General features: G+C 40.4%; 1 protein-coding gene across 2 annotated transcripts in view; it reads left to right on the forward strand.

Annotated features, from left to right (window-relative positions):
• The first annotated feature begins 1,958 nt into the window (after positions 1-1,958).
• WDR36 (WD repeat domain 36) overlaps positions 1,959-12,364 on the forward strand; it is a 49,617-nt gene continuing 39,211 nt past the window's right edge. The window contains exons 1-4 of one of the 2 annotated variants that reach the window (XM_043913773.1): positions 2,161-2,271; positions 4,674-4,701; positions 6,204-6,291; positions 7,074-7,174. In XM_043913773.1, the coding sequence (XP_043769708.1) occupies positions 6,279-6,291; positions 7,074-7,174 (114 nt within the window). In that variant the 5' untranslated portion in view covers positions 2,161-2,271; positions 4,674-4,701; positions 6,204-6,278. Of the gene's footprint in view, positions 2,272-4,673; positions 4,702-6,203; positions 6,292-7,073; positions 7,175-12,364 lie in introns of both variants that reach the window. The other variant, XM_043913772.1, reaches the window with a different exon arrangement.

A 12,364-nucleotide genomic window follows, 5' to 3' on the forward strand; every position in this document is an offset into this window, starting at 1 on the left:
CCTTCCTCAGTGATCAGTGCAAAGAAATAGAGGAAAACAATAGAATGGGAAAGACTAGAGATCTCTTCAAGAAAATTAGAGATCAGAAGGGAACATTTCATGCCAAGATGGGCTCAATAAAGACAAAAATGGTATGGACCCAACAGAAACAGAAGATATTAAGAAGAGGTGGCAAGAATACACAGAAGAACTGTACAAAAAAAGATCTTCACAACCCAGATAATCACGATGGTGTGATCACTCACCTAGAGCCAGACATCATGGAATGTGAAGTCAATTAGGAGCCATCACTACGAACAAAGCTAGTGGAGGTGATGGAATTCCAGTTGAGCTATTTCAAATCCTCAAAGATGATGCTGTGAAAGTGTTGCACTCAATATGCCGGCAAATTTGGAAAACTCAGCAGTGGCCACAGGACTGGAAAGATCAGTTTTCATTCCAATCCCAAAGAAAGGCAATACCAAAGATATTTCCCTAACCTTTTCTAAACCTTGTTCTAGCCTGGATTTGGCACTAAATACACTGGGAACTGGACAAATCATTTATCCTCAACGAGTTGATTTCCTTAGGTGTAAAACAATAATTTTTGCCATAACTGTCTTTATTTGAGGATTACATTAAGATAATCATTGTTCAGTGGCTCAGTTGTGTCTGACTCTTTGTGACGTCATGGACTGCAGCACGCCAGGCTTCCCTGTCCATCACCATTACCCAGAGCTCGCTCAAACTCATGTCCATCCAGTCTATGATGCCATCCAACCATCTCATCCTCTGTTGTCCCCTTCTTCTCCTGCCTTCTCTCTTTCCCATTATCAGGGAAATATTTTCCAATGAGTCGGCTCTTCGCATCAGGAGTATTGCAGCTTCAGCATCAGTCCTTCCAATGAATATTCAAGACTGATTTCTTTTAGGATGAACTGGTTGGATCTCCTGGCAGTCCAAGGGATTCTCAAGAGTCTTCTCCCACACCACAGTTCACAAGCATCAATTCCGCATTCAAATTATCAGCCATGGGTATTATCAAAGGCTTTATGAACTGTAAAGTCCTGACCAGGAAACTTTTTCCATTTTCCCCCCAAATTGCCAATATGGACAGAAGATTTTTTTTTGCAATGATAAATACAGCATCTGCATTGTACACAATTTAGAACATTCTTAATGTTTACCTGATAATTAAAACCATTTGTACATATTTCTATGGCTCATAGGTAAAAAATTAATCCATTAATATTCCAATTTATATTTTACCTTAACTCTGTCGAATACAAACAAGAAAATTTTTTACTATGGCAAATTTCAATTTCATACGGAAGCATAAGAGCAGCATTATGATCTCGCAAGCAGCCATTCCCCAGATTCAACAATTATCAGTCTTTAATATAAACGTATAAAAAAACATGCAGGTCATATAAATCCTGCACCGCATCTCCAATTATTTTGAAAGCAAATTGCCAGATGTATAATTTTATCCATAAACACTTACCTCCACAAGATAAAGGCGTTTAAAAAAGTGAGCGTCGCTCAGTCGTGTCCAGCTCTTTGCGACCGCATGAACGACACAATCCCTGTTCTCCAGAACACTGGAGGGGGCAGCCGGTCCCTCCGCCCGCGGATCTTCCAGACCTAGGGATCGAGCCCGCGTCTCCCGCGCTGCCGGCGGACTCTTCACGCCGAGCCACCGGGAGGCCCCGGGCATTTAGAAACGTGCCCCAGCCGCAGTCAGATTAGACGTGTCCGTCCGGAAAGCCTGGACTATGACTTCCACGTCCCCTCACTCTCCCGCCCGCCGGGCTTTCCCCTCGGCCCCGCCCCTCCAGGCCCGCGGGAAATCTGCAGCAGTGTGTGAGAGTCCGGGACGGCGGGGAACGCCCTCAATTGCGCTTGACTGGGGCCGCGGAACCCAAGTGGTGACTCCCCTTCGCGTCCCGCAGGGAGCTACTTTTCAGCTGCACCGAAGACAGCCTCCGTTCGCTCGATTGGCAACGAGCACCGGAAGCGCTAGGGCGCCGGAAGCGCCGGCCGACGGTTGTACCGCGCGAGACGCTCTGACCGGCCCGGGCGCGCGGTCTCCCAGGGACTGGAGGCGCGAGGCAGCCACTGGCGGCCGCGATGGAGCAGGGACCGGGCGAACGTACCGCCAGCGCCCTTTTCGCGGGGTTCCGGGCCTTGGGGCTCTTCAGCAGCGACATTCCCCACGTGGTGCGGTTCAGTGCGCTGAAGCGCCGGTTCTACGTGACCACGTGCGTGGGCAAGAGCTTCCACACCTACGACGTGAGTGACCCGGGGTCGCGCCGCCCTCCGCGCTGGCCGTCCGACTGCGACGAGCCCCGGCGGCGGTCCGGCTGGGGGAGGTCCCGGAGAACATCGGAGTTCAGCGGCAGAGTGTTGGTTGGAAATAAATGCGGTGAAGGAAACTGCTCCCCCGCCCCCTTTTAATTAGAAAGAGCTGTAAGCCATCTCATTGTGCAGTTCCTGACGGGAACCGCGTTAGAGATGCGGGCTAAAATACACTGGGATAACTGGGGAGGGTGAGATTAGTTACGGTTTAGGCGACTGTCCACATTGGATAGCAGACTAATTTCCCTAAACTTCCCCTGAGCATCTGCCACCATGACAAAGTTCAGAGGTGCCACATCCTCTAACCCTTGCAGCATTTCTTTCTAAGAAGAATGTTCGTTATTTTGTAGCACCCTTACATGGACTAGGAGACTAAATGTCAGAAAAAACTGTTACTTGCCCAAGGCCTTCCTGCTTATAACTGATGGGTTTTCCTCTAAAATACGTTATCAACCTTTGAAATGCCTTTTGTTGCTGTTTCCTTGTTTCTTTTGTCTTCTCCAGATGAAGGTATGCTCTGTGAAAGGTGGGGCCTTACTTGCGGAGGAGGTTAAGACTAGTTGGTGTTAATTAAGCACTTTTCCTGGAACATGGGTTTGGGTAGACTCCGGGACTTGGTGATGGACAGGGAGGCCTGGCGTGCTGCGATTCATGGGGTCACAAAGAGTCAGACACAACTGAGCGACTGAACTGAACTGATGTAAAGTTGTACTTCTAGAAAATATAAGCTTTCCTTGAAGGACTGTGAAAATCAGATGGATTGTTAGCAAGAAGAACTGGTTGTTGGTAGCAGGTAGAATTAGTGGAAGAGCAAGTGAGGAACGGAAAGGGAAGGCCGTCTCCAAGATGGAGACGGTGTTGGTGACAGCACCTAACACTTATTGACCATTTACTGTATGACTGACTCCATTCTAACTCTTCACACAAATTTTACTCATTGAATCCTCACAATAATCCCATAAAATTAGGGACCTATTTTAATCCTTAATTTATAGGTGAGGAATTTGAAGCACGAGCGGTTGAGTAACTTTCTCATGGCTGGATCAGTAACCATAGGTTGGGGCCCACAAATTACAGCCTGCAAGCCAATTCTGCCAACATTTTGTTTTTGTACGACCAATGACATTTTTATTTGTTTTTTTCTGTCTGTGTTTATTTTAATATTAGCATAGTCTCCAAATAAAATTTGCATAGTAGTGGGATGTAGTACAGTCAGATTTTGAGTGGGATGGAGACATCCTTCTACTCTCAATTAAGAAACATAGATTATTTAATTCATCTTCAAGGGCACTTTTAGTCTTATGCTGTCACTTTCTTGAATTCCTCCTTATACCCTTCTGTGCTCTATACTTCTGAGCTAGATGGTTTTGATGTTTTTAAATGGCCAGGAAATAATCGAAGAAGAATATTTCACAGCATGTGACAGTTTTAAAGATTATAATTATATATCCATAAATTTATTGGAATACAGTCATGAACATTTTTTTTTTTACCATATGTGGCTGCTTCTGTGATATATTATCAGTTGAGTGATTGCAACAAAGACCACACAGATTGCAAAGCCTTAAAACATGTATTGCTGCTGCTGCTGCTAAGTCGCTTCAGTCATGTCCAACTCTGTGCGACCCCATAGATGGCAGCCTACCAGGCTCCGCCGTCCCTGGGATTCTCTAGGCAAGAACACTGGAGTGGGTTGCCATTTCCTTCTCCAATGCATGAAAGTGAAAAGTGAAAGTGAAGCCCCTCAGTTGTGTCCGACTCTTCCCGACCCCATGGACTGCAGCATACCAGGCTCCTCTTGTCCATGGGATTTTCCAGGCAAGAGTACTAGAGTGGGTTGCCATTGCCTTCTCCTAAAATATGTATTACATGACCCATATACAAAACTATACACGATGCCTACTCTTCCATCACTGATGAAATAGTAGAAAATATAAGCTTTCCTAATAATGAGAATGGGCTTCCCTGGTGGCTCAGACTGTAAAAGAATCTGCCTGCAATGCAGGAGACCCAAGTTTGAGCCCTGGGTCAGGAAGATCCCTTGGAGAAGGGCATGGCTACCCACTCCAGTATTCTTACCTGGAGAATTCCATGGACAGAGGAGCCTGGCGGGCTACAGTCTATGGGGCCTCAAACAGTTGGACACGATTGAGCGACTGAACTGAGCGAAAATTGGCTAATAATGAAAATTAGTATCATCAGTAAGTGTCTTTTTAAGGAAGGACCACATAGCAAATTTATGTATGAGGTTAGAGCTTTATCTTTAAGTGCTAGATTATTATAATAATTTTTTTGTTAGTAGCAATTTAATCATTTGTTCTCTTTTTTAAAAACAGGTTCAGAAACTTAGTCTGGTTGCAGTAAGTAAGTATAGTCTTTATCCTGAATTTGTGCGTGTTTAGTATATTTTAACATTCTTTTAAAATTTTGACTTAAATTTAAGAATTGTGAAACATATAAAGACTTAGGCATGTATTTATGGTAAACGTACATAGCTAACAAAAACGTCCAGGACAGGATTGTTTGTCACTTACAGTTGTCATTTCTCTTAGGTCTTCTTTAAACTAGTTCATTGCTTTCTTTGTGGTTTACAACATTGATATTTTTAGAGTAGTGTAGGCTAGTCTTTTTAAAAGAATATTCTTCAATTTAACTTTTTCTGATGCTTATGATTAGATTCAGGTTCTGCAGTGTTGCAAGTGTAACAAAGAAATGATGCTAAATTCTCAGTGAACCATATCAGGAGGCACATGCTATTGGTTAGTCTTTTTCCTGGCAGTGAAAACTTTGATCATTTGGTTAAGGTGACATTTATCAAGCAGCTCCTTTTAAAGACTTGCCCTTTGTAGCTAATAAATGTAGTAAGTACATGTGGTAAGATACATTGAAAGTGAAAGTGAAGTCACTCAGTCATGTCCGACTCTTTGCGACCCCATGGATTGTAGCCTACCTTGCTCCTCCGTCCATGGGATTTCCCAAAGAAGGATGCTGGAGTGGATTGCCATTTCCTTCTCCAGAGGATCTGCATGACCCAGGGATCAAACCCGGGTCTTCCTCATTGTAGGTAGACGCTTTACCGTCTCAGTTGTCTCAGTCTCAGATGTCTCAGACAGTAAAGCATCTGCCTACAATGTTTACTCCTTGGAAGGAAAGTTATGACCAACCTAGACAGTATATTAAAAAACAGAGACATTACTTTGCCAACAAAGGTCCGTCTAGTCAAGGCTGTGGGTTTTCCAGTGGTCATGTATGGATGTGAGAATCGGACTATAAAGAAAGCTGAGTACCGAAGAATTGATGCTTTTGAACTGTGGTGTTGGAGAAGACTCTTGAGAGTCCCTTGGACTGCAAGGAGATCCAACCAGTCCATCCTAAAGGAAATCAGTCCTGGGTGTTCATTAGAAGGACTGATGTTGAAGCTGAAGCTCCAATACTTTGGCCACCTGATGCGAAGAGCTGACTCATTGGAAAAGACCCTGGTGGTGGGAAAGATTGAGGGCAGGATGAGAAAGGGACCACAGAGGATGAGATGGTTGGGTGGCATCACCAACTCAATGGACATGAGTTTGAGTAAACTCAGGGAGTTGGTGATGGACAGGGAGGCCTGGCGTGCTGCAGTTCATGGGGTCGCAAAGAGTCAGACATGACTGAACAACTTCACTTTCACTTTAACTAGTCTTTACTGTTCAAAGTTTCATGTACTGCTGACTATCATTTAGTGGTGATTCTCACCTGAGTTATTAGGATGATTATCAAATAGTGATTTTCTGATTCTATCATTCCATTGTAAGAAAGAGTTTTCCTTTTTCCTACATTTTGATGTTTTTTTGCAATGGAAGAATATTTTTTTTTTAACTCTTTTATAGAATGAAGAGCTTGCCAGGACTGAGAGATTCTAGTTTCACCATCAAATGTGATCTTTGTAAGAAAAACAGAGCTATATGGATTTAGAGTGTATGTCCAATAAATTTAATTTTTTAAAAAGATTATAGAAGGCTGTAGAAGGGCAATATTAAAGTGAATGATAAACCTATAAAAATAGAATAACAGCAGGAAAGATACTTAAAACAATTCTCTATATTTTAACGGTCCTGCCCCCAAAATGGGAAATAAAAAGTAAAAGCCCATGTGACCATGGTAGTGAGAGAGGAATCAAGAAATCCTGTCATGAGAAATGGCTGGAGGTGATAGGCATGTTTACCTTGGAGAAGATTAAGTGGAAACCATATTATTCATGAAAGGTAGAATATCATATGGGATTTTTTTTTAAGTTACTCCAAACGGTGGAGTTAAGAGTTCTCAGTTTTGACCTACTATTAAAATATTCTGAAGTTGTTAGGAGCTTGATGTTTCTGAAGGCATTCACATGGAGATTAGATGACCATCTGCCAGAGTTTTGTGTATTTAGCGAGGATTTTTTTCCCCCAAATAACCTCAAAAAGCTTCTCAATTCTTTAGGATTATGTTCTTGTGTCTGCAGATACTGGACATTAATTCTCTTAGGGAAAGTCAAGGTGATGTCATATTTTCAATGTGATTGTTGTTATTAGATGTCTAAAATAACACTGAAGTCTAAATTTTATGCTCTGATTGTCATACTTATATATTTTTAAATTATAAGAAATGAAAGATGTTACATGGCATAATTAAAGTTTGTATTTGTTCCACAATCTTAAATATCATTATTTCTTAAAAAATATGTTTAATTTTTTCATTTTATATTTCTTTTTTTCCAGGTAACTCTGTCCCACAGGACATCTGCTGTATGGCAGCTGATGGGAGGTTAGTCTTTGCTGCTTATGGGAATGTTTTCTCTGCATTCGCCCGTAATAAAGAGGTTTGTATCTTTGAACTATTTTGTCTTTTGCAGTCAGTGATCGATTGTCATGGTAGTGGGAGGGAACTTTAATGTTGCTCTTCTTCGTCTGAGACACTCTCGACGTATTTTTTTAAATTTTTTAATGTATATTCACTCTGCTGGAGGAAGAGAAAGTTGATTTCATCAAATTTTCATAATCAGTTAAAAGTGATGCTTTAGTTCAGTTTTCTTTGCCTGGGATCAACCTTAGAATCATTTGGGCAGCTAACTACTACAGCTTTTTTGTTTCCAACCAGGTCCCATCTCTGGAGTTGTCCACTTTGTTTATTTGGTTGGGGTAGGATTCAGTCAAGAGTATTTTGAAAATATTTTCCTAAGAGATTCACATCTGTACCATTGCTTTATGTGGATTGATTTTTTCGTTATGAACATCATAGCCCATGACTCATTTTCTAAGACCCAGGTGCTTGTTGCCTACAGAACAGGCTAGATCCTCTGCTGTCTCTACTAAGGGAGGATCTTTTTGTCTTAATCTACTCATTGGTTTCTAAGTTTGTCCTGGGATGACTAATTTGAGAGATGACCTGGTGCTAGTGGTCCAGAGTGAAAGGGAATGTGGCCATGGGGATGGCTAGATAGCCAGGTGATGGAATTACTGTACTTCTCAAAGTCTGACTCAGGCTAATGATGTTTGTTCCCAGTGTTTTCCATCATCTCTACCCATGGCAGAGGAAGGCAACTTAAAGTTCTTTAATGGGAATTTTTGTTTTGACAGTCAGTAAAAGTTTTTTTCTTTTTACAGAGTCTGGGTCCTTTTTTTGTTCAAAATATTGCAGTTTGTAGGTTTTCCTGGGAGATAAATGTACAAATTAGGAGTAGAAAGGTATCAGAGACTATGAACTGTAGGAAACTGTTACCATCCCTAGGGCCAGAGGGAGGAGGAGAAGAAATAGCGTTCCTGGAGCCTGGTGAGAACTGAAACCATGGGGGAAGAGACTGTAATTAGTGAGGGTGCAGCTACTGCTGTCAGGGTAAAAATATCTGTGTCCAGACAGAAAGCTGTAGGGAAGAAGTATCGTATATCGCCCTCCCTTGTCTTCTGTGGAAGCCAGCTGGTGGTGGCTGTAGAGGTCAGCCTTCTAGAACATCCCGCGTTTCTAGAATGCATGGAGTTGTGCTGGTTGGGTTGGCTGAGGGACCCAGCTCTTTGCATGCCTTCTCCCTAAGCTTGGTTGAAAAGCTGAGCCTCAAAGATCTCATTTCTGTGTTCTTAACCCATGTTTCGTAATTGGACTTGCTGGGGGAGCAGGTGAAAACGTGTGATTCCTTGCTTGTTGGGGTGCTTTAATGGACCAGAACCTTGTGGTACGGAGTCGACGATAAGAAAGTGAAAGAGAGAGAGAGAGAGAAAGAGACAAAAAAGACCCGGGGACCTAAGCTCTGGTGGAGCAAAGGTGCTTTAATGATTTTCCTATGAGTATATATAGGCTGTGGTACAAGAAACTTCTTTCGGGAATGATAGAGATCAGAAAACCAAACATACAGCAACCGTTACCAAGGGAACAAGGGGTAATGTTAGTCACAAGGTCAGGACACAATCCATATCTCAAGAAAGGGGAACAAGACTAAGCAGTTTTGTCCTAAAGAGAATGTTTACTAAAGGAGACCCAAGCCTGCCTCACACAATGACCTCAGTCCCTGGGAGCAGCGTGCTGTTCCACTTGAAGAGGGACAAAGGACTCATGAGAGACAGCACTTAGGAATCCTCCCGTCAAACATTCCCTGACAATTCCCCCTTATTTATTTATAATATTTGCAAGAAGAGTTCTGACCATCAGAGTTTGTTCAGTTTTGACAATCTTTGCATGAAGGCAACAGTAGACAGCAAATATAATTGTTAAGACAATCACCAAAATTATAGTTCTAGACCCAATGTTATGATTAAGGCTTTGAAACCATCTATGTGGGTCTAGCCCAGATAATTGATCAGCCAATTGTTTAGCTAAAGTTCCCATACTAGTAGAAGAGGGCAGATTATTAGAAAAGGTTTCACATATTTCTTTTTTGTAATAACTGTACATTCAGAAAGGCATTATCATATATGTTTTTTAAAAATGAAACTTGATTTGTTTCCAGTTGTAGCCACTATTATAGAAATGAACAGGAGTAACATGAAATTGAGTAGAATTTTAATCATATTTTAGCATCATCTGTTTTTGTACATCTGTTCATTGATCTCCAACCCATTTGATGGCTGTTCTCAGTTCCTGTATTTCTTTTTGAATATCCTCATCTATTTGAGCCTGAGTGGCCCACATAGTATGAGCATCTTTAGTCTAGTTTTGGATAAAATTATGTGTTTGAATTGAGGTTTGTAAAGTAACGCTAGTGATGACAGCAATGGTGCAAATAGCTATTAATCCTATAATGTCAAAAATCAGCCATCTAATGAATCGTTTAGATCATTAGAGCAATTTAGTAAATAACTGGGAAGCAAGTCTAGCCTTGGGACCTTTCCAGGGTCATTGGAGATTTATTGGTAGCCATAGATTATGTCGAGATCGAAGAATCAAAAGGGAGTCATTTTTTAAGGAAATAGAGGAGTTAAGACAAGTATATAATTTACAATTTATGCAAGTTACAGAATGTAAAGTCTTATTGAATTGTAAATTTCTTATAGCTACAACAAAAGGAAGTGGAACATAGGCTTGTATAAAATATGATTGATTATAGTGAAAGAAATAATTGCTATAGCTATGATTGGTCCCTGTGGAATGTCTAGTCCAGGTCCCAAGTTCTTCGGTGTTTGCAGCAAGTTTTTAGATGTCCCATTGTTTAGGCCCAATCTGTTTATCAAAGATGATTCGAGGACGAGGTGGGGGCCATTCCATCATCAAGCTAGCCAAGAAGTCCTCTGTCATGGTAATGTTCCATTGTAGTATTAGTAACCTTCCATGTTACTTGAGTAATATAATCATACATAGTATTGTTAATATCATCTGAGCAGTTCAATAACCACATACTGTGGGGTCCCCAATTGACAATTGTATGATTAGCTATAAACATTAATTTTCCTGGTTTGGCCTGACATTTGTCCTAATGAACGGGAATATATTTAAAGTTCTTATTAGTAAACCCTTTGCATGTTGTTCTTTGTTCTTTTCTTAATTCTTTCTCTAAAGTTTTAGTAGTATAAACATGGCTCACTGACAAAGAAAGGGCAGTAAATAATCTAAGTAGTGTCCGAAAATCCTTTTCTGGAGGCAGGACAAAAGCCCAAGTTTGTCGACTAACGTTTATACATAATTCTGCTGGGCCCATACATAAAGGAAGGACTTCATAACCTAGAACGATATTAATTAGTCTTTCTTTTTCTTCAGGATGAGAGGGCCCCTCCAGTTCCAAGGAGGGGGCATATGTGTTGACTCATTAGTGGATGTGATTGGTTCTATATCTGTCCATTTTACAACCTACAATAAAAAAGGGGGGTTAGGTATATAAGCCCAGTAAGTGTGATCAATCAAGTCAGCCTGAGCGGGGGAAGCAAAAGCAAGCAAAGCAAGCATAGCGAAGAAAAATATTTTTAGGATTTCGAGGCATTCCCTGTTGAGAAATCAGGTTTTCAGTTTAATTAGTAAGGGTTTTTATCTGTCCCCAAGTAGGGAGATCATAAGGTTGATAACGTCAAGTGCGGCGTTTTTTGGAAATTTTTAATGTTGCCATGGCTTATATTGGAATTTTTTTTTCCTGGGTTTTTTGTTGTTTCATCTCTAGTCTGAATGCTGGGGGCCCCCTTAGGTTGAATCTTCTGAAGAGGAAGTCATGTGAGCTTGTTGGATCTATCTGGAGAAATAGAAGCATATCCTTTTCCTGTAAGATTAGTTTCTTAGATTTCTATTGATTAGTTAACCCGTCTTGATATCAAATGGGCAAAGGAAAGGAGGTGTCCTATAATGTTTTAAGACTTCTTTTTTTGTTTGTTTTTTGTTTTTGTCAAAACATCTCTTTGTGGTAAGTTTAAAAACTTTAAAACAAATAAGGCTATATTAACAATAGTTATAAAAAGAGAGGAAAGCAATAATGATGAAAACATTCTTAGGAAATATTTTAGTCCAAAAGAAAAAAATCATTCAGAAATCTGTTTGGGACTGGGCTGTGGTTTATGTTATTTGGGGCAAAGGATTAGGAGTAACCATTCAAATATTTTTTCCTAAGTGAAATTATTGAAAAGGTGATGCAGAACAACTTGACAAATGAAATGTTGCTCACATCCAAATATATTTGACCTTGTCCTTGAGAAAGAAATGCAGCTTAGCAACTGTTGAATCTCACTGTTCAGTGTGTTAAAGAGGATGACTACACTTCCAAGACAGACCTGAAAAGAAGGCAAACATTCCACATTTCTGATATTCTTAGGAACAAATAATCCATTCGGGAAATGGTGTCTTTTTTTTTATGCCATTTTCGCCCTGCTTTAAGAATCCTACACATTGGGAACAGAAATAGTCACACCAACAATAGTTATAGGCTTAAAGACTACACTACATCAGAATCTAGTAAAGTTTGCTCTGGACAAGGAAGACAAAAGTGTTCCTGTGTATTTCCTCTTATTTAATTTTTTATTTGCAGTTACAGTGTGTAATGTGTTTGTCCAATCATGTTTTGTGTTTGTGGACTATAAGGAATGTCTACAATCTGTTTAATAGAGAATGAATGTAAAAATTGTTTGAACTGCTTAGAAATATAGGCAGAGTCATTGTCTGTTTTTATAGAATTAGGTGTTCTCATTATCGTGAAGTAAGTTGATAGGTGGGTTATAACATGTTGTGTAGTCTTACCTTAGAGAGGTGTTGCCCCTAGAAAAGAAGAATTTGTATTGATTGAGACATGGAAGAAGGAAGAGGAAGAAAGTTCAGGACAGTGAGTTACATCAATTTGCCATAAAATTTTCCTTCATTTGTCATAAGCCTTTTAAAAATTCTAGCACTAAATATCTTTAAAAGTTAAAAGGCCAAAACAAAGTATGATAGCATAATAAACAAATGCAATGTTTATTTCAAATAAACATACCATACTTTGTGGTTTTCATTGTGATCCACCCAAGCATTTCAACTGCATTTTCTAATATATTTGCAGTCTGAATGTATCTGCTGACCAAAGTTAATTCTGTTAAATATTGTTTTTCCAGAATTTTTCTCTTGTTTCTAA

The sequence above is a fragment of the Cervus elaphus genome, chromosome 9, assembly GCF_910594005.1.
Source record: "Cervus elaphus chromosome 9, mCerEla1.1, whole genome shotgun sequence".
In the NCBI taxonomy this organism is placed as follows: Eukaryota; Metazoa; Chordata; class Mammalia; order Artiodactyla; family Cervidae; genus Cervus; species Cervus elaphus.